This window comes from Anolis sagrei, chromosome 8, assembly GCF_037176765.1.
Source record: "Anolis sagrei isolate rAnoSag1 chromosome 8, rAnoSag1.mat, whole genome shotgun sequence".
Classification (NCBI taxonomy): Eukaryota; Metazoa; Chordata; class Lepidosauria; order Squamata; family Dactyloidae; genus Anolis; species Anolis sagrei.
In genome coordinates, this window is record NC_090028.1 from 2,556,135 (window position 1) to 2,579,349 (window position 23,215).

General features: G+C 39.8%; 1 protein-coding gene across 1 annotated transcript in view; it reads right to left on the minus strand.

Moving 5' to 3' along the window:
• Positions 1–15,520, minus strand: part of LSM14A (LSM14A mRNA processing body assembly factor) — a 37,941-nt gene extending 22,421 nt beyond the window's left edge. Inside the window, exon 1 of the mRNA XM_060787900.2 lies at positions 15,296–15,520. Within this exon, the coding sequence (XP_060643883.2) occupies positions 15,296–15,416 (121 nt within the window). The 5' untranslated portion in view covers positions 15,417–15,520. The remainder of the gene's footprint in view (positions 1–15,295) is intronic.
• Positions 15,521–23,215: the final 7,695 nt, after the last annotated feature.

The following is a 23,215-nucleotide window of genomic DNA, read 5'->3' on the forward strand; positions in this document are numbered from 1 at the left end:
TGTGGGTTTTTCGGGCTATAGAGCCATGTTCTAGAGGCATTTCTCCTGACGTTTCGCCTGCATCTATGGCAAGCATTCTTAGAGGTATCCTCACTACCTCTGAGGATGCTTGCCATAGATGCAGGCGAAACGTTAGGAGAAATGCCTCTAGAACATGGCTCTATAGCCCGAAAAAACCCACAAGAACCTAGTGATTCCAGCCATGAAAGCCTTCGACAATACGTTGAGAAACACTGTTCTAGAACATGGCCATATAGCCCGAAAAACCTACAACAACTCAGTAAATACAAATGTACTGATATAATTGGAGAGCTCAGCAAATCACTTTTTTAAACACATTTCAACAGTCAATACTGAAATTGAGCCCATGTCCACAACTTGAAACAGAACAGCGAAACAACAATAGCTGAAAAGGATCAGAAGCACGGCTTGAAACAAGGTCCCCAAGGCTTGTTTAATAATGTATCTGCTTTTTAAAAAGAAAATAGTTTACAGGTTCCCTGTGTGATCACCTGTAGGCCGGTCTGATTTTCCATACGTGACCCCATGGCTATGTTGAGCCTTACTCAAAGCAGAAAGAGAGAAAACCTGAAGGAACACAACTGAGAGAGAAGGGAAGACAAGCAAAGCAGCGCTTGACCTCGTCTGCGCCTGGGAGAAGCTTGTTAGCGAAGCCATTGTGGGATGGCTGTCCTTTATCACTGCAGCCTTTGTTTGAAGGGAACCGAAGCCTGACCTCTCTCAATAGAGCAGCAACACTCCTCGAGAAAAATACTCTCTGGAAGGTTTGTTTTATCAAATGAGGGGGCCTCAACAAAGCTTGTGGAGCAACCACATTATCTTCTGGGCATATGACAGAAAAGCACCCTTGTGTCACATTGTGGGGGATTCTGCACACTTGTTTCAAGGCAGTTCCAAAGGAGAATTCTGTCACATATGCAGCCACTTCACTGCCACAGGCTGAGAGACAAGAGTAGGGTTTTTGAAAGGATTTGCTAAAGACTCTTATTTACCCAAAAATAGCACTCACAGTCAATCATTGTTATCGCTATTATCGCTGAACATAGGAATTGGTATAAAGGATTATGATTACGGATTCTGATTCTGATTTGTCTGCTGAGGCACACGTCTATGATAATGTTTGTTTTGACTTGATATGTTTGTATAATGTGTTTTTATTGCCTTTTTGATACTGTTGCGTTTACTATGTAAACCGCCTTGAGTCGCCATTTCGGCTGAGAAAGGCGGTATAGAAGTAAAGCAAGCAAATAAATAAATAAATATTATTTCTATTATTTCTAGTCTGAACCAGGATAGTTCAGACTAGAAATAATAATAAAACTTTATTTATACCCTGCCACATCTCCCCAAGGGGACTCGGGGCGGCTTACATGAGGCCAAGCCCAACAACACATTAGTAAACAACAAAGCAGCAAGCAAATAAAACAGTACAATTAATATAACTCACATATAGCAATAACACAAAAATTTAAAAAACCTTATGGCCGGGCCAGATGTGATAGATTAAAATTTTAAAGTAAACACTGGGCATGAACAGAGGTAGGATGTATCTAAGCAGGAGGGTTTTAAAGGATAATGTAGAGAGACCAACCCAATGTTAAGATCTTCCAGAGAGGCCCTGCTTTCAGTTCCACCACCTTCGCAAGCGCGTTTGGTGTGAACGAGAGACAAGGCCTTCTCTGTGGTGGCCCCTCGGCTATGGAACTCTCTTCCGAGCGAGATTAGATCTGCCCCCTCCTTCTTGTCCTTCAGGAGGCTAGTGAAATCCTGGTTATGGAACGAAGCATTCCCAGAATAATGGCTGAGACTGGTTACAGAGCAAAGTGAGTGACCACATATGCGGATTGAGTTGAACATGATTTTACCTTGGTGATTTGGTATATAGGTATTTTATCTATATGAATTTTAATCTTGTATTGTTGTATGATGTTTTAACTTATTAGTAGCATTGAATCCTTGCTGTAAGCTGGTCTGAGTCCCTCTACGGAGATAAGAAGATCGGGATATAAAAATTTTAAACAAACAAACAGGTAGTCAGGCTCCTCCTAAAGACTGCCAATGTGGGGGCTTGTCTGATATCCTTGGGGAGTGAGTTCCAGAGTCGGGGGGGGGGGCACCATATCCTTTGAAAAGTTCAGCTCAGGTGCCATTTTACCAGGCAAATGTAGTAGCAGTTCTGTGTTTTCTGCTCACATGAAAAATATACCCCTGGGTTGTTTTTCATCAACACCAAATAATATATAATCAGTAATGAAAACTTGGGCTGACAAGCTGTAATTTTAAGATTAGTAAAAGAATCTAATGTGTTTCTAAGTAGAGGAATGCTAGTATGCATATTCTGGAGAAACTGAAAGCAGAGATCTGTTGCCCATGCTCCAATGCTGGCAAAACAAAGGGTGTATCACCAGCAGACAAGTATGGCCCTTGGATGCCACTTTATCCACCATGTTTCTTGGGATCTGTAGTTTGATAAAGGTTGAAGCGGGGATTTGAACCTCAGCCCCATCGAGTTCTAGTTCAACATTCAATCATTATGCTACACTGGCATTCTAACCAATGCTTTATTTACTGTATATATTCGAGTATAAGCCAACCTGAATATAAGCCGAGGCACCTAATGTTATCACTAAAAACTGGGAAAATGTATTGAGTTGAGTATAAGCTGAGGATGGGAAATGCAGCATCTACTGGTAAATTTCAAAATAAAAATAGATACCAATAAAATTACATTAACCGAGGCATCGGGGATTGTGGTGCAGCTGGCTGAGTGTCAGCGCATTAAGATCACTCTGATCAAAAGGTCATGAGTTCGAAGCCAGCCCAGGTTGGAGTGGGCATCCAACCAATTGTGTGTAGCCTGTTGTCGACCTTTGCAACCCGAAAGACAGTTGCATCTGTCAAGTAGGAAAATTAGGTACCACCTTGTGTGGGGAGGCTAAATTAACTAAGTTATGAGGCCATAAAAAAGACTCCAGCAAAGCACGCTAGGTCGTGCTATTTTACCAGGTTTTTGAATCTAGCGGCCAGAAAAAGTTCAATAGCCTCTGTGTATGTCTGTATACGTTGTGTGTCAAAATTGGCATTGAATGTTTGCCATATATGTGTTCATTGTAATACGCCCTGAGTCCCCTGCGGGATGAGAAGGGCGGAATATAAATACTGTAAATAAAATAAATAAATAAATCAGTAGATTAAATATTTACATAAAACTGTAATTTAAGATAAGACTGACCAACTCTGATTAAACCATTATTCTAACCTTCTTTGATGTAAATGTGCTTACGTATCCTTCCAATAATAATAAAGAGTAAAATAATAAATGTAATAATAATAATGGAAATGTAAAAATACCAGTAATAATATCATAAAATAATAAATGTTATAACAATAATAAATATCATAAAATAATAAATGTTATAACAATAATAATAGAGTAAAATTATAAATGTAATAACAATAGAGTAAAATTATAATTGTAATAAAAATAATAACAGAGGAAAATAATAAATAACCTTGACTCAAGTATAAGCCGAAGGGGACTTTTTCAGCCTAAAAAAGGGCTGAAAAACTAGGCTTATACTCGAGTATATACAGTATTTTGTGTCAAAAGCATTGCATAAATAAGTATAAAACTGATACAAAATAGAAGCACTAGCAGCTAAGTAATTTTTGACCAAAAATGGGCAACAACAACTGCATTGTCTTTAGCCTTAAACAATTCTTCCTCTGTGCATGACGCAGGGCGCTGTGGGCAAGCATACAGGTGCGGAGTTGTTTGTTCTGCTCCACAGTCGCACCAGGTGGAGGATTCTTCTAGGTTGTGCTATTTTGCCAGGTTGTTTTTGGATCTGCCCACTCCACTTCTGAGTCTGTTCAGGGACTTCCAAGTGGCCCATTCTTGGTTTGGCCCTAGAAAAAAGATCCCCGTGGGGGGCCATCCCATTGGAATTGCCTGGTTTAGCTGCCCAGAGCGATTTTTTTGCTGTTGCTGGGGGATCAGCAACTGATAAACACTGGTCAACATACATTTTGGTGCCTCAAATGTTACACCAATTTCTGTTACTAGATCAAAACAAAGGGTTTTTTTGGGGGGGGGCTGTGTAGGTAGTAGCATTAGGGAAGAGCTCCTTCGGAAAAGCAGAGATTTGCTCTTCACTGTGTTTAGGGATTGCAAAATAAGATAGTAACTTCCCAATCTTCCCCAACCAAAGTCAGGAAAACACAAAGAAACGTTATGGTTATTGATTCAATTTTTAGTATCATGGAAATACTACAAAATTGACTAAAAGTATGCAGAGAAAGTACACAGGATTCACAGGATTGGATCAAAACACTGTAATAGGAAACTCACTTGAAATTGGCTAGTAAGGAGAGCAGATTACTCTTCTGAGTAATTTAACAGAACAAAATTAAGATTACAGAACTGAATAGTTTCAGAACAAAAATGAGAGGAAAAATATTTGTAATAATTAAATTTAAAATGTAATGGCCATTTGTCAGGGATACTTTGTGCTTTTCCTGCATGGCGGGAGGTTGGACTAGATGGCCGGATGGTCTTTTCCAACTCTCTTATTCTATGATTCTATGAAAATAAATATACAACACGTCTTCCCAGAAAAAATATATAAGAAACATATAACAAAAATATAATCATGAAAAAATGAAATAAATCAAAGGAATTAAAATAAAATGAGAGGAAAAATGAATAAATATAAAAATACTATTAAATAAAAAAGACGAAATAAAAGAAAAATTCATATCCAACTCATGTTTTCAGCAGAAATAGAATATGAATGTATGTATGTATGTATGTGTGTGTATATATATATATGTATGTATATGTATATATATATAAAAACAAAGAAATGTAATCATTAAAATAATATCAAATAAACAAAAGGAATTCAAATAAAAATAAGAAAGAAATGAATAAATGTTTAAAATATAAAACAATATTTAATAAGAAATATAAAATAAAATAGATGTCTAACTCCCATTCCCTGAAGAAATATAATCAAGAAATATATACTGAAGAAATTTAAGCATAAAAAATCAAATAAACCGAAGGAAACAATATTTTGTTAAAAAAATGACAGCAACAATAACATTAAAAATAAAATAATATTAAACTAGCCGTCCCCTGCCAAGCGTTGCTGTGGCCCAGTCTGTGTATACATGCTTTGTGTGTGTATATATTTGTGTATGTGTGTATATATGAGTGTTTGTGTATATTTACAATATGCATTTTAATGTGTTTTTTTTTTAAAAAAGGCTTTTAAAGTCTCTTTTGCTGTGTTTTTCGGTATTTATGAGTGATGGTCACTCGTTGGCCTGAGACGTGTATTGTCTCCAAATTTGGTGTCAATTCATCCAGTTGTTTTTGAGTTATGCTAATCCCACAAATGAACATTACATTTTAATTTATATAGATAAGAAATATATTATAAAGACTCTTAATCTTACCCTACCCAACCTTAATCTTAACAAAGACTCTTAATCTTACCCTACCCAACCCCCCCTTCCAGGCCTCATAGACAATCATTGACACTTACAAAAAGAGGCCTCATTACATGCCTTTTGACTCTTGGGCCCCTGGTCGCCAGCCAAAGACTCAGACTCTGACTCTACCGTAAGTGGGAGACTCTGAAACAGATGCCTGCATTCCCTACCTGCAGCCTACCTGGACTGTACAAGTGGAAGCTCCCCCTCGAATTTCCTCTCCCCCTCCTACCCCTTTCACCTGCCTATCCCCCTCCCATCCCTCACTAAAATGTTTTGCTAGCCCTTAATTTATATAACTCCATTAGATTGCTAAAGACTAATATTGGACTACTACTAAACAATTGACAGAGAAAGAAGGAGATTGGATCTTTCAGGAGGAGGAGACTACTCCCCCTCCCTTTCTCAATTTCCCCTTATTCCTTTATTTTTTTCTTCTCCCTCTTTTCTCTTCCTTTCTTTCTCCTCTCTCCTTCCTCCTCTATTCCCTTCTTTTCTCTTTGTTCTTACCCCTTTCCTCTCCCCCCCCCTCTCTTTCTCTTTTTCTTTTCTCCTTTTCTCTTCTCTTTCTTTTTCTTCTCTCCTTCCCCATTTCCCCTCTCACTCCCATCTCATCAGGACTGTATGATGTTACATTACTGAATATCCGAGTGGGATACTGATTTTGACATGGTCTGAAGCTAAATGTTGTAATCCACTGTTCTATACCTTACTTAGTTGACAGTACAAATTATAAAAGCTTGTATAGAAACATATATATTTTTTAAAAAAGTGGGATATAATGTCCAGTGTCTGGGAGATGCTGTATTGCATAATATTGTTGTGTTTTGCTATGTAATGCTTTAAGTAAGATTATTAGAGATTTGAGAGTCCAAGAAGGAAAGAAAGTTAGTCACCACAGTAAATAGCAAATAATAAACACGAGAATCAAACAGTCTAGAATTAGACCCCGAACCCCAACAATACCAAAACAAAGCAAGGAAGCATGGCAACCCTTCAAAAAGGGAAGCAGGAAAAAAATAAAGACAAAGACAAGGATAAAGACAAAGAACAAGATAAAGAACTAGAGAAAAAGATTCAGCTTAGTGCGAGGAAAGCATCTCTACCCGAAGAACCTACAATCAAAGACCTTATGAGAGAAATACTGAAAATACAGACAGAAATAAAAACGATACAGAACAACCAAAATAACCAAGACGCACAAGGAAAAGCAATACAAAATGAAATGGAAGTAATAAAGAAAGACATGAAAAACATGAAAGAAGAACTACAATCAGTATTCAAAGAAGAAATGAATTCAGTTAAAAGCGAAGTTGAGAAGTTGAAACAAGAAAATACAGAATTACTCAAAGAGAACACCACAATTAAAACTCATCAAGAGGTTATGAAGAAAAAAATAAAGAACTTAGAAGAGACAGTAGATCAAGTCAAAACTCAACAGGAAGCGTCCGAGACCAGAGAAAAAGAATTCCAATTAAGGTTTAGAAATGTAAAAGAAGAAGAGGAAGAAAATATAAGAGAGGTAATAGTAGACATGATAGCACAACTAACGAACAGAAGCATAACTGAAACCAATCCCGAGGTAGATAGGGTTTTCAGAATACAGACTACGCATTCGAGAAAATTCAAAACACCTAAAGATGTAATAGTCCAACTGGCAAGGAAAAGCACTCGTGATGACATATTAAAAGAACACTCCAAGTCTCCCATTCAACATAAAGGTAACAAAGTCGCAATTATGAAAGAAATCCCATCATCGGTACTACAAAAAAGACGCAAATATTATTTTCTAACTGACGAGTTAAAAAAGAGAAATGTTAGGTTTAAGTGGGAGAAGAGTGAAGGATTGATGGTGACCTGGAATGAAAATAAGCACTGGATAACATCTGAAGCCAAAGCAAGAAGCTTCTGGGACAAGTATCTGAGCAAGAAAAGGGAGGGAGGACACGACTGGAGAGAGGAAGAAGACAGAGGAAGATTGCCTCCCTACAATAGGGAAAGGGAAGATAACATAGTAAAGAAACTAACCCTCTCCGACGAAGATGAAGGCGAGAGAGGAAGAAAGAGAGCGAGGGAAATATCCCCGAAAGATTATACTGTCCAAGAGGGAAAAGCGAAAACAGATCAGGACTACCCTGGAGAAAAACTTAGAAATAATGGCAGGGAAAATTAGATTGTACTCAAATAATGTAAACGGGATGAACAACCCGGGTAAAAGAAAGAAAATATGGCATAATTTAAAGAAGTGTAAATATGATTTAATTTTATTGCAGGAAACTCACATTACCAATAAACACATATCACATTTAGAACAAAAAACGTTGGGAAAATGTTATTATGCGTCGTGTTCTGAAAAGAAAAGAGGTCTTGTAACATATGTAAATGAAAATATCGCCTCGAAACTAGTATTTAAAGATAACGAGGGCAGAATGTTAGGGGTATCAATAAGGGTGGAAGAAAAGAACATCTTGATTTGTAACATATACGCACCCAACAACACCAAAGGAAAATTCATCAAAAAACTGAGGAAAAATATAGCAGATACAGAATATGATGACCTGTTACTCATAGGTGACTTTAACGGGGTCATAGATGTAAATAAGGACAGATCGGCGCAGTTACAAAAAATAACACAGAACAAATCAGGGGCACTCCCTAAATCATTCATGGATCTGAAAGAAGAACTAGGATTAACAGACCTATGGAGATACCATCATGAAAAAGAAACTGATTTCACCTACTTCTCCAACAGACATTGCACATGGTCGCGCATCGATATGGCATGGGTGACCAACACAATTATACCGAGAACAACGAAGAGTAAAATACTTCCCATGCTAAACTCAGACCATGCACCCTTAGAAATAACAATACAAAATCAACTAGAAAGGGGAAGATTCTTTAAGTGGCGCCTAAATGACAACCTAATTACAGCTCAAGAAGAGATAGAAAAGAACAAAGAACTACTGAAGGAATACTTCAACTTAAATACAGAAAAAGACACTTCAATACAAACCATATGGGATGCGCACAAAGCTTTCATAAGAGGCCATCTAATAGAACAGGCCGCGAGGAAAAAGAAAAGAAAAATCGAAGAATTCAAAAAACTAGAAGGAGAAATCATAAAAGTGGAGAAGCAGTTAAAGGAAAACCCGAAAGACAAGAAAGCTCACCAACATCTAGAATTACTAAAGAGAAATATGAACACACTACAATTAGAAGAGATGGAAAAGAAATTGAAGTACGCCAAACAGTACCACTTTGAAAATGCGAACAAAATAGGGAAAGCCCTAGCAAAAAAGATTGCAGTTAAAAAACAGAACAGGCAAATAACAAAAATAGTTGACGGAGGGAAGTGCCTCTACAAAACAAAAGAAATTATAGACCAATTTGCAGTCTTCTATAAAAAACTTTACGAAGATGAAAAAATTCCAAGAGAAAAAATAATGCATTATTTAGGAAAACAAAATGTAGAAAGGCTGACAGATGGCCAAAGAGAGAACTTAAACAAACCAATTTCTAAAGAAGAAATTCACAAGATCATCCAAAATCTCCCGGCAAACAAAACTCCAGGCCCAGATGGCCTCACAGCAAAATATTATAAGATTTTTCAAGATATATTAACACCACAACTCCTCAAAGTTATGAACAGAGCTATGGAGCAAGGAGTACTTCCGGATACCTGGAAACATGCAACAATTTCATTAATACACAAGAATAATACAGATAGCACGTCGGTTAAAAACTATCGCCCCATTTCCTTACTCCAAACGGACTACAAGATATTTACAGCAATACTTGCTTCAAGATTAACGGAACTGGCAACATCAAGAATTGAAGAAGATCAGGTGGGATTTCTTCCAGGACGACAGCTAAGTGATAACATCAGAACCGTGATCAATGTGATAGACTACTACGAGAAGAATAATCAGAAAAAAGCAGCCTTGATGTTTTTGGACGCCGAAAAGGCGTTCGACAACGTCAACTGGAATTTTATTACAGATCTATTAAGAGAAATGGACATAGGACATCAATATCTAACTGCAATCAGGGCCATTTATACCCACCAACAAGCCACAATAACAATAAACGGTCAACAATCCGAATACATAACAATACAGAAAGGGACCAGACAGGGGTGTCCCCTATCACCAATACTCTTCATCCTAACATTAGAAGTTCTCCTTCAGAGAATATCCAGAAACACAGAATTAAAAGGGCTTAAGATCAAGAAACACTCATTTAAAACCAGAGCTTTCGCGGACGACGTGGTCTGCTTCATAGAAGATCCGCTAGAGAACATAAATAAGTGGCTAACGGAAATAGGCGAATTTGGAGATGTCTCGGGATTCAAAATTAATAAGGACAAGACGCAAATAATTGCGAAAAATATAAAGAACGAAGACAAACTAAAACTACAGGAAGCATCTGGGATCAAAATAGCAAAAGAAGTAAAATACCTCGGGATAAATATAGCTGCAAACAATGCACATTTGATCAAAAACAACTACGAGAAGAAGTGGATAGCAATGAAGAAGAAAATGACCTCATGGGACTCTCAAAATCTTTCCCTGTTAGGCAGGATCGCCTCGGTTAAAATGAACATTCTTCCAGACGCGTTATTCCTGTTCCAGACACTGCCTGTTCTAAAATCTAAAACTCTAATTAACAAGTGGCAAAAAGAGATCTCCAAATTTGTCTGGAAAGGCAAAAAGCAGAGAATCAACCATAAAAATCTAATAGACGACAGGAAAAGAGGGGGCCTAGCCCTCCCGGACCTACAACTTTATTACGAGGCAGCAACTCTACGCTGGACAAAAGATTGGATGACGTTGACTAAAAGGAAAATACTGACTTTGGAGGGCTTCGACCTTTCACAGGGATGGCACGGATATCTGTGGAGGGGAAAGGCGGAGAAGGAAAGAAAGTTCAGAAATCACCCAACGAGAGCCTCCCTCTTGCAAGTTTGGATCAGATATAAAGATAGATTCTACAACAAGACCCCCCTCTGGTTCGCACCTAACGAAGCACTCCACTTAAGAGAACTACCAAGAGAGTATTGGTTAACGTACGCCCAATTACTAAAGACAAACTCGCAAGAAACCAAATTGAAAACCCAGGAGGAACTGAAACAAATAGATCAAACCATTTCATGGTTTCAGTACCAGCAAATATTAGAAAACTTTAGGATAGACTCGAAAAGAGGATTCCAAACCAAAGAGACATTCTGGGATAAGATAATGAAATCGGAAAAGAAGTTAATTAAAAAAATTTACCAACAATTGCTAATGTGGGCTACCGAAACAGAACAAGTAAAAGGGGTCATGATACACTGGTCAAGAGATGCAGGAAGATCAATCCATATGTCAGAATGGGAGGATGTTTGGCTTTAAAAAATAAAATATACTTATGCAGTAGAAATGAGAGAGAACTGGTACAAATCCTTTTACAGATGGTACCTTACGCCCGACAAAATATCCAAGTTCAGTAGAGGTAAAATTAAAAATACATGTTGGCGATGCGAGAAACAAAAAGGTAACTATATCCACATGTGGTGGAAATGTAAGAAGATCAAGCCTTTCTGGCGAGAAGTTAAAAAAATAATGGAAGCAATTCTAAACGAAAAGATAGAACTAAAACCGGAGGTAATGCTGCTGGGAATCACTGATTCCATTAAAGATAGAAACTCAGAAAGACTTTTTTTTTACTTTACCACTGCCGCACGAACAGTGGCAGCCAGAATATGGAAATCTAAGGAAACACCAACAGTGGAGCAATGGTTACTGAAAATGTGGGATATTATGAATATGGATATCTTAACTCAAAAAATGTCGCAGAGCATAGCCAAATCTCCGAAAACCAACTGGGAGAGCTTTCTAGAATACATAAAAGGACAATACGAAGAAATATATATCAGTTCTCTACATTAAAGAAGCTCGAAGGTACTACAGCGCGAAGCTGGCGAAGGTGTGATTACCAATTCAAACAAGGGAAAATAAAAAGGGATATTAGTACAGAATAATTCCCAGAGCCTGACCAATAAAACTTGGAAGTCTTTTTAAACTCACTGGGGGGAATATATGTTGGTAACGGTAAATGTTGTGGTGGTTAAATGTTCAAATGTTTGTCTAGTTGTTTGTATGCCTGTCTGTACCGTACATTTGTTTGTACTGTCTTTTGTTCAAATCCACTTTCTCAAGAGTAAATAACGCAAATAAACACATATTTAAAAAAAAAAAAAAGAAATATATTATAAAATAAAATAAAGTGACAACAAAATGTAAAGAAAGAAAGACACAGTTCAAATAAGAAAAGGCACACTTTGTGAAGAAAAATGCTATTGCAGAGCTATCAACTATATGTCTTCATGCATATACTAGGAGTTACTCTTGTGTAACTTTGCAGCCTTGCAGGTTTAACTGAAACAGAACTATGCAGAAACAGGATTTGGAAGTATGCAAACAAAACAAACTGCATATGTTGAGAAAGACTGAGGTGGAGAGGAGCATAATAAACTTGTATGTTGACTAAAGACTCTGCCCAGTAAACACAGCAGCACACAGAGGAGAAAGGTTGGCTCACAGAGAAAAACAGAAGGGAAGATGTTTGTAAACCAAACATTTCAATGCAGTCTATGTCTAGGGATATTTTACTCCAGAAGCCATCAATAAAAAGAACAGAAAAGTTAATTGTTGCTGAACAGAGGCCCACTGTTTACAGTTTTAGCAGATGTTTTTACATCATTTTCCTTATGTTGATGACACAACAATCCTAAACTTCCTTCTTACTTCTGCAAATTATGGTTCGTACTTCCGCAAATATGTATTAAGGAAATATACACATACAAATAGCATGTATCAAGTTGCCTTATTCCACATCAGAGTTATTGGTCCACCCAGCTTCCCTACCATACTTTTTTGAGATCTTTTTGAATAGATGGTTTAAAGAGAGGGGCCATGAAGGCAGTTCCATCTTGTCTCCTGCACTGTACTTATAATATAATATAACTAGCCATCCCCTGCCACGCGTTGCTGTGGCCCACATGGGGGTTCTGTGTGGGAGGTTTGGCCCAATTCTGTCATTGGTGGGATTCAGAATGCTCTGATTGTAGGTGAACTATGAATCTCAGCAACTACAACTCCCAAATGTTAAGATTCTATTTTCCCCAAACTCCACCAGCATTCACATTTGGACATACTGAGTATTTGTGTAGAGTTTGGTCCAGATCCATCATTGTTTGAGTCCACAGTGATCTCTGGATGTAGGTGAACTACAACTCCAAAACTAAAGGACATTGCCCACCAAACCCTTCCAGTATTTTCTGTTGGTCATGGGAGAACTGTGTGCCAAGTTTTGGTTCAATTACATTATTGGTGGGGTTCAGAATGCTCTTTGATTGTAGGTGAACTATAAATCCCAGCAACTACAACTCCCAAGTAACAAAATTATTATTTTTTTTTTTAGTGAAGGACATACATTGGGTTGTTAGGTGCCTTGTGTCCAAATTTGGTGTCAATTCGTCCAGTGGTTTTTGAGTTCTGTTAATCCCACAAACGAACACTACATTTTTATTTATGTAGATAGAAGATTTTATATATAAACAAAGTTTGGACATTTCCCCTTTAAACATATGTTATGCAGTTGATTTCTGACTTCCTCTCTAGCCGCTCCCTGTGGTTCATCACAAACGCCACTGTCATCAGATTTCCTTTTCTTAATTCGAAACTTATCCATTGTCGTTGCTGCAACTCAATCAACAAATTGTGCAAATTATATGCTAGAACAGCAACAACTCCTGAACAGAACCAACACTCCACTTCTATAGAGATTAAACATCTCTGGACGTTTCTTTTAAACAGAGGCTGGGTGGTCATCTGTTGGGAGCGCTTTGGTTGTGCTTTTCGTGCCTGACTGAAGGGGATTGGACTGGATGCCCTTTGGTGGTCTCCTTCCATGGAGTCTCCCCTGTAGGTTTTTGAGCCCAATCAAAGCACTCCTGACAGATGACCATGCAACCTTTGGTCAAAAACCTCCAAAGAGGTTCAATCCTGACAGAAGTGGAGTGCTGGTGTTGTTCAAGCGTAGGTACCATAATAACTTCATAGTTTGCACAATTTGTTGATTGAGTTGCAGCAATTAAAATTGAAAAGTTTATAATTAAGATAATAAGATATGTTGACAATGATGTTTGTGATGAATTACCGGGAGTGCCAAGTCAGGAACCAACTGTAGAACAGAGACAGGAATGACATATAAAGGAAAGCTTATATGTGGTATGAAATTCATGTAGGGAGTTGGTCTAACCTCAGTTTGCTAGTAAAACCGAATCCCTGTGTCGTGACAGGATGCAGGTCTACGAAGCATGTCATTAATAGGAAAAGTTTGGAAAGCGCTGCTCAAGATGGTGGAATTGATAGCCTTGGAGCCAATTGAGCTGCCATGGCTCTTCCTTGCTGTGGGATCTTGGGAGTTATAATTTGACAAGGCCTAACCCTTCTTCTCTAGCAAAGGAAGATATCATCTGCATGGTGTCTGCCAAACTCTCATGTCCCATATACACTGCCATATAATCCAGAGTATCAAAGTACATAATCCACATTATATGGCTGTGTGGACTCATATATTCCTTTTCAAAGGAGATATTGTGCATTTTCTGCCTTGACATTCTGGGTTATATGGTTGTGTAGAAGAGCCTTGCATCCACACTGCCATATATTACAGTTCAAAGCCGATAATCCACATGAACTGGATTAGACAAATCTATGGTCCCTTCTACACAACTGTATAAAACCCCACATTTTCTGCTTTGAACTGGGTTATATGGCAGTGGGGACTGACTCAGATACATGGCTGCATTGAAGGGCTCTGAGTCCACACTGCTATATAACCCAGTTCAAAGCAGATATTGTGGGATTATCTGCCTTGTTATTTGGGTTACATGGCTGTCTGAAAGGGCCCTGAGTCCACAATGCAATATAACCCAGTTTAAGGCAGATATTGTGGGATTACCTACCTTGTTATTCTGGGTTACATGGCTGTCTGAAAGGGCCCTGAGCCCACACTGCTATATAACCCAGTTCAAAGCAGATACTGTGGGATTATCTGCCTTGTTATCCTGGGTTATATGGCTGTCTGAAAGGTCCCCAAGTCCACACTGCCATATAACCCAGTCCAAAGCAGATATTGTGGGATTATCTGCTTTATTATTCTGGGTTATGTGGCTGTGTGGAAGGGCCCTGAGTCCACACTGCCATATAAGCCAGTACAAAGCAGATATTGTGGGATTATATGCCTTGTTATTCTGGGTTACATGGCTGTCTAAAAGGGCCCTGAGTCCACACTGCCATATAACCCAGTTTAAGGCAGATATTGTGGGATTATTTGCCTTGTTATTCTGGGTTATATGGCTGTCTGAAAGGGGCCTGAGTCCACATTGGTATATAACCCAATTCAAAGCAGATATTGTGGTATTATCTGCTTTATTATTCTGGGTTACATGGCTGCGTGGCAGGGCTCTGAGTCCACACTGCTATACAACCCAGTTCAAAGCAGATATTGCGAGATTATCTGCTTTGTTATTCTGGGTTATATGGCTGTCTGAAAGGGCCCTGAGTCCACATTGCTATATAACCCAGTTCAAAGCAGATATTGTGGGATTATCTGCCTTGATATTCTGGGTTACATGGCTGTCTGAAAGGGCCCTGAGTCCACACTGCTAGGATAATCCAGATCAAAGCAGGCAGCCTGGGCTTTCTACGTCGAAGGCGGGCCTTACCTTTGGCCAGGGCCACGGTGGAGTTCTCGGTGTCGATGGTGTAGAGGATGCCCTCGTAGCGGATCTCGGCCTTGGAGATGAGGCTGATCTTGCTCCCGATGTACGGCGTGCCCCCGCTCATCGTGGCCGGCGCTCCGGGCCTCAGGCCTCAGGCGAGCGACTAGGCCGCGACTAGGCCGCAGCCGGGCCTGGACTCGAGTAGCTTCCCTCCCCGCTCCCCTCGCCTTCCTTTCCCCGCAAGGCCTCCCTCAGCAAGGCCCAGCCCTCTTCCTTCTCCGCCTACAGCCGCTCCGACGCTCCCAACATGGCGGCCGCCGCTCCGCCGAAAACCTCTTTTTTCCCCCTTCAGCCGCCGCCGCCGCCGCCACGAAATGGATGCCGGGAACAAGAAGCAGCCAAGTCTCGCGAGAGTTCGGGGCGGGGACAAGAGAAAAATAGGGAGACTGGGAGGAGGAGGCGGGGCGAGAGCTCAGGTCAGACCGCTAGGGGGACGCGAAGGACTCCATTTCCCGGCATGCCTCGACATTGGCTGGAGTGCCGAAGGGATGCTGGGAGTCGTAGTCCAAATGAAACTAGGGCATTTCCATGCTGTTGGGTCACTGTTTTTAGTGGAAAGGGAGCACAATGGCCCTTTCTGGACTTTGGAGAAACTCAAAATCAATATTTGCTACAAACACACACACATATTTTATTTATTTATTTACTTTGCTTATATACCGCTGTTCTCAGCCCGAAGGCGACCCACAGCGGTTTACACCCAATAAAAACAGCAATAATTCAATGCACATATAACAATTGACCACTTAACACATTATCCACTTAATAAACAACAAGCAATTACACTAAACAATTATTACAATAACCAACCCAATCGTCTCATCATCCAAGCGTAGTCCAGGTTCGTCGTCCATTGTTCCATTCCTATGTTCAATTACCAATATTGCACTAGATTACTCGAACGCCTACACAAACATCCAGGTCTTCAACTTTTTTCAGAATGCCATGAAAGATGGTGCCTGCCTAATGTCCGTAGGAAGGGCGTTCCACAGCCAAGGGGCCACCACCGAGAAGGCCCTGTCTCTCGTCCCTGCCAGGCGTGCCTGTGAGGCAGGCGGGATCGAGAGCAGGGCCTCCCCGGACGATCTCAAAGTCCTGGGGGGCTCATAGGCCGAGATGCGGTCGGAGAGGTATCTTGGGCCGGAACCGTTTAGGGCTTTGTAGGCCAACGCCAGCACCTTGAATTGAGCCCGGTAGCAAATCGGCAGCCAATGGAGCTGGTACAACAAGGGCGTTGTATGCTCCCTGCGTCCCGCTCCTGTTAGTAACATGGCTGCTGCACGCTGGACCAGTTCAAGCTTCCGGGCCGTCTTCAAGGGCAACCCCATGTAGAGAGCGTTGCAGTAGTCTAAGCGGGATGTAACCAGAGCGTGGACTACTGTGGCCAAGTCAGACTTATATAATAATAATAATAATAATAATAATAATAATAATCTCAGCCGGCAGATCGGCAGCCAATGGAGCTGGCACAACAGGGGGGTCGTATGCTCCCTGCGCTCTGCTCCTCATATACACACATATATACATATACAATATACCACATCAAAGTTATTGGTCCATATCCAATATACATAACATATATGACATATACTTATATGTTATACATATATAACACACACACATATACATAAATGCACATGATATATACTATACATATATGACATACACATACATGTATGATATACATATGTAATTAAAATACACATATAATACACATGCAATACAGAAGACATACATATATGATATACATGTATAACACACATATATACATAAATGCTCATGATATAATATATATGTATGATATACAGATACACATATATTATATACACATATATGTATGATATACATATATAACACACATTTATCTATACATTAAAATACACAATACATCTATAATATACATAAATGTACATGATATACATATATAACACACATATACATAAATGAACATGATATATACTATACATATATGATATACACATAAATGTATGATATACATATGTAATGTATATAGACATTAAAATACACATATAATACACATGCAATATAGAAGACATACATATATGATATACATGTATAACACACATAAATACATAAATGCTCATTATTATTTTATTTATCATGTCATCAGCAACCATACCATTGTATTACATTTCTAACAGAACACAACAAACAAACAGAAAAAAACCCACAAATTTTGCAAACTTGGTAGTTGATTAGATGTCCTTTGACCAGTATCTGGCCCCTTGGAGTGCCTCTGGTGTTGCCGCAAGGAGGCCCTCCATTGTGCATGTGGCAAGGCTCAGGGTGCATTGGAGAAGGTGGTCTGTGGTTTGCCTTTCTCCACACTCGCATGTCGAGGATTCCACTTTGTGGACCCATTTCTGAAGGTTGGCTCTGCATCTCGTGGTGCCAGAGCGCAGTCTGTTCAGTGCCTTCCAAGTCGCCCAGTCCTCTGTGTGCCCAGGGGGGAGTCTCTCATTTGGTATTCTGGGTTTGAGCCTGCCACTTTTGGACTCTCGCTTGCTGAGGTGTTCCAGCGAGTGAATCTGTAGATCTAAGAAAACTATTTCTAGATTTAAGTCATTGGCGTGCTGGCTGATACCCAAACAGGGGATGAGCTGGAGATGTCTCTGCCTTGGTCCTTTCACTATTGGCTGCTACTTCCCGGCGGATGTCAGGTGGTGCAATGCCGGCTATGCAGTGTAATTTCCCCCGTGGTGTAGGGCGCAGACACCCCGTGATAATGCGGCATGTCTCATTAAGAGCCACATCCACTCTTTTAGCGTGGTGAGATGTGTTCCACACTGGACATGCATGCTCAGCAGCAGAGTAGCATAGCGCAAGGGCAGATGTCTTCACTGTGTCTGGTTGTGATCCCCAGGTTGTGCCAGTCATGACATGAGAGACATGAGAGAAGCCTCCTCGCAGGATTGCAAGACATACGGGCGTCCCCTGGGCAACGTCTTCGTAGACGGCCGATTCTCTCGATCCAGAAGCAACCAGAGACAAAGTTTGATTAAAGCCTGACATTTCAGCATTGCTTTTTTATGTTTCAAACACTATTGCATTGCACTCAAAATTTTGCACCTCTGACATGATGTTGAATGGGCCGGTGCTGCCACCAAGTGTTTTGTAGGGGCTTTGCTCCATCTTCGCGCAGATTATCTGCTTTGAACCGCATTATATGACAGTGTAGACCAGTGGTTCTCAACCTTCCTAATGTCGCAACCCCTTAATATAGTTCCTCATGTTGTGGTGACCCGCAACCATCACATTATTTTCATTGCTACTTCACAGCTGTCATTTTGCTACTGTTATGAAACGTCATGTAAATATCTGAAATGCATGATGTATTTTCATTCACTGGACCAAATTTCACACAAATACCCAATACGTCACATTTGAATATTGGTGGGCTTGGGAGGGTTTTTTTGTTTTTTGGGGTTTTTTTTGGTAATTTGGGAGTTGTAGTTTCTATGATTTATAGTTCACCTACAATCAAAGAGCATTCTGAACTCCACCAACAATAGAATTGAACCAAATGTGGCACACAGTTCTCCCACGGCCAACAGAAAATACTGGAAGGGTTTGGTAAGCATTGACCTTGAGTTTGAGAGTTGTAGTTCACCTACATCCAGAGAGCACTGTAGACTCAAACAATGATGGATCTGGACAAAACTTGACACGAATATTCCATATGCCCAAATATGAACACAGATGGAGTTTAAGGGAAATAGACCTTGACATTTGGGAGCTATAGTTACTGGGATGTATAGTTCACCTACAATCAAAGAGCATTCTGAACTCCACCAATGATTGAATTCATCATTGTAATGTTAGTTCGTGCTACCATCAGAACATGGCATACAGGACTTCCATGACCAACAGAACACACTGGAAGGGTTGGTGGGCATTGACCCTGAGTTTGGGAGTTGTAGTTCACCTACATCCAGAGAGCACTGTGGACTCAAACGATGATGGATCTGGACAAAACTTGACACAGATACTCAATATGCCCATACATGGACATGGTGGAGTTTGGGGGAAATAGACCTTGACATTTGGGAGTTGTAGTTGCTGGGATTTATAGTTCACCTACAATCAGAGCGTTCTGAATCCCACCAACAATAGAACTGGGCCAAACTTTCTACACAGAACCCCCCATGACCAACAGAAAATACTGTGTTTTCTGATGGTCTTCAGTGACCCCTCTGACACCCCCTCGCAACCCCCTCAGGGAAACACTGTTGTAGACTCATACAATCCAGTTGAAAGCAGATAATCTGGGTCATCATCTTTGATAATATAGATTACATGGCAGAGTAGCTCCAGAATGTGTTATTGAAAAATCTAAGATGTGCCAAGTTTGGTTCAATTCCATCTTTGTGTATATATGTAAAGAGTTCATAGAGCTCATTGATTGCAAGTGAACTATAAATCCCAGTACTGACAACTCCAAAATGTCCAGGACAATTCCCCTCTAAACCCACAGGTATTCAAATGGGGGCCTATGAGGTATGCGTGCCAAATTTGGTCCAGATCCATTATTGTTTGGGTTCATGTTGTTTCTTTGTCAGTGTTGATGTGGAGATTGTCTGGTTTGCCTACTCTGGAACATGCAACATATCATAGTCCAAATCAGGGGTCCCTTTCAAATCTATGATACTATATCTCTCTCTGTGTGTGAATCATATCTATCTATCTATATTTATGACTGGATGGCTCTCTGTCAGGAGGGCTCTGATTACGTTTTCTTGTCCTGGTGGAGGGAGTTGGACTGGATGGCCTTGAGTATTTTCTGTTGGTCATGGGGGTTCTGTGTGGAAAGTTTGGCCCAATTCTGTCGTTGTTGGGGTTCAGAACGCTCTTTGATTGTAGGTGAACAGTGAATACCAGTAACTACAAACCCCAAATGTCAAGATCTATTTCCCCCAAACTCCATCTGTGTTCATATTTGGGCATATGGAATACTCGTGCCAAGTTTGGTCCAGATCCATCATTGTTTGAGTCCACAGTGCTCTCTGGATGTAGGTGAACTACAACTCCCAAACTCAAGGTCAATGTCCACCAAACCCTTCTAGTGTTTTCTGTTGGTCATGAGAGTCCTGTTGTGCCACACTTGGTTCAATTCCATCATTGGTGGCATTCAGAATGCTCTTTGATTGTAGGTGAACTATAAATCCCAGTAACTACAAATCCCAAATGTCGGTGTCTATTTTCCCCAAACTCCATCTGTGTTCATATTTGGGCATATGGAATACTCGTGCCAAGTTTGGTCCAGATCCATCATTGTTTGAGTCCACAGTGCTCTCTGGATGTACGTGAACTACAATTTCCAAGCTCAAGGTCAATGTCCACCAAACCCTTCTAGTGTTTTCTGTTGGTCATGAGAGTCCTGTTGTGCCACGCTTGGTTCAGTTCCATCATTGGTGTTCAGAATGCTCTTTGATTGTAGGTGAACTATAAATCCCAGAAACGACAACTCCCAAATGTCGGTGTCTATTTTCCCCAAACTCCATCTGTGTTCATATTTGGGCATATGGAATATTCGTGCCAAGTTTGGTCCAGATCCATCATTGTTTGACTCCACAGTGCTCTCTGGATGGAGGTGAACTACAACTCCCAATGTCCACCAAACCCATCTAGTGTTTTTTGTTGGTCATAGGAGTCCTGTGTGCCCCGTTTGTTTCAATTCCATCATGGGTGGAGTTAAGAATCCTCTTTGATTTTAGGTGAACTATAAATCCCAGGAACTACAACTCCCAAATGACAAAATCATTTTTTTTTTGAGTGAAGGACATACATTGGGTTGTTAGGTGTCTTGTGTCCAAATTTGGTGTCAATTCTTCCAGTGGTTTTTGAGTTCTGTTAATCCCACAAATGAACATCACATTTTTATTTATATAGATATGTATGTACAATATATTATATTATTAGTAAAGTAATTATTCATGCATTGTGTAGACATCACAATGTGCGTCACAAACTTCTACTTTTACATTGACTTCAATAGCATATTTTCAAACTCAACACCTTGTCAATCTTTGTTAGTGTTCTATCTAAAGAGTGACTATTAATGAACACCAGCGCCAGAATGTCTACTGGACCTGATAGCGAGTGTCTCCATCCATCCTAAGATAAGGTCTTCCTGAAACTTCTTAATGGACACTTCATTAGTCAAGCTTACGATAAGGTGCCTGGTACCGTACCTTATCGGCCTCTTGAAATGCCAGGCACCACATTCCTTTCCTAGATGCCGGCGTTTCTAATTTTGCAGCTTTTAAGAAGTCAAGTGAAATGGCCATGCATGCATACATTTCTCTTAGATATTTTCTAACTCCTATTTCTAATATGGTTACATCAAATATATTTTCCAATATGTGTATTATGTATTTTCTAGGGCTGGGCGGTTTCGTTTCGTTAATTCGTAATTCGTTAATAATTCGTTAATTTCGTTGATTACGAAGCGATAACAAACCATTCTGGAGCAATTTTTTTAAAAAACAAAATTTTAAATGCATTTTGTAAATGCTTCGTAATTCGTTATGTATTCGTTTCGTTATCGTTTTGAGGTCGTTTCGTTATTATTTCCGCATGTCTGGGGCAAGTTTTATAGTTGTTTTTTGTTTAATTAGTGAAAAAAATTTGAATATCACACCAACAGTCAACAACAGCGGGAGAGGGAAGATTCAGAAGTTCCCCCTGTCCCGTTTGGAGGTTTTTTAGCGTATTTCGCGGTTGCGTCCGCCATTAACGAATCGATTCGTTATTGTTTCGGAAATCGTTTCGTTAATGTTTTGTAACTTTTTCACATTTACGAAATTTCGTAAATATCGAACATTTTAAAAGGAAAATTTTGTAATTATTTTAAATAACGAAACGCAAAAACCCCCAAAAAACGAATCGATTTTAGAAACAAATTTTTCCGTTGTTACCCAGGCCTAGTATTTTCATCAAGGCTTCATCACTACAACTCCAGAACCAAAGGACACTGCCCACCAAAACCCTTCCAGTATTTTCTGTTGGTCATGGGAGAACTGTGTGCCAAGTTTGGTTCAATTCCATCGTTGGTGGGGTTCAGAATGCTCTTTGACTGTAGGTGAACTATAAATCCCAGCAACTACAACTCCCAAATGACAAAATCAATATTTTTTGAGTGAAGGACATACATTGGGTTGTTAAGCATGTTGTGTCCAAATTTGGTGTCAATTCTTCCAGTGGTTTTTGAGCTCTGTTAATCCCACAAACGAACATGACATTTTTATTTATAGACTAGCCGTCCCGTGCCACGTGTTGCTGTGGCCCAGTCTGTGTATATGTGCTTTGTGTGTGTACATATTTGGGTATATGCGTATTTATGTGTGTTTGTGTTTATATATGTGGTTTTGCACATGCGTTGTAATGTATTTTTTATTTTTTTGGCTTTTTAAGTCTCATTTGCTGTGTTTTTCAGTGTTTTTATGGGTGACTAGCTTTACCCGCCACGCGTTGCTGTGGCCAGCCTTATCTCCCTCTTTCTCTGCTTCCTTTCTTCCTTCTCTACCTGTTTACTTCCTTCCTTAGCTGTTTGATTTCATCCTTCCTTCTCCTTATTTCTTTTCTTCCCTGCGTCTTTCTCTCCTTCTTTCTCCTTTTCCTTTGCTGCATCTTTCCTCCCTTCCCTTTTTTCTTTCCTTCTCTCCTCCTTCCTTCTGTACGTCTTTCCTTCCTCCTCCCTTTTTCTTTTCCTTCCTCTTTGTCTCCTTTCTTCCCTCTCTTTCTCTTTTCTTCCTTCCTTCGCTCTGTAGTTCCATACTTCCTTTTTTTCTTTCTTTCTTTCTTTCTTTCTTTCTTTCTTTCTTTCCTTCCCTCCCTTTCTCT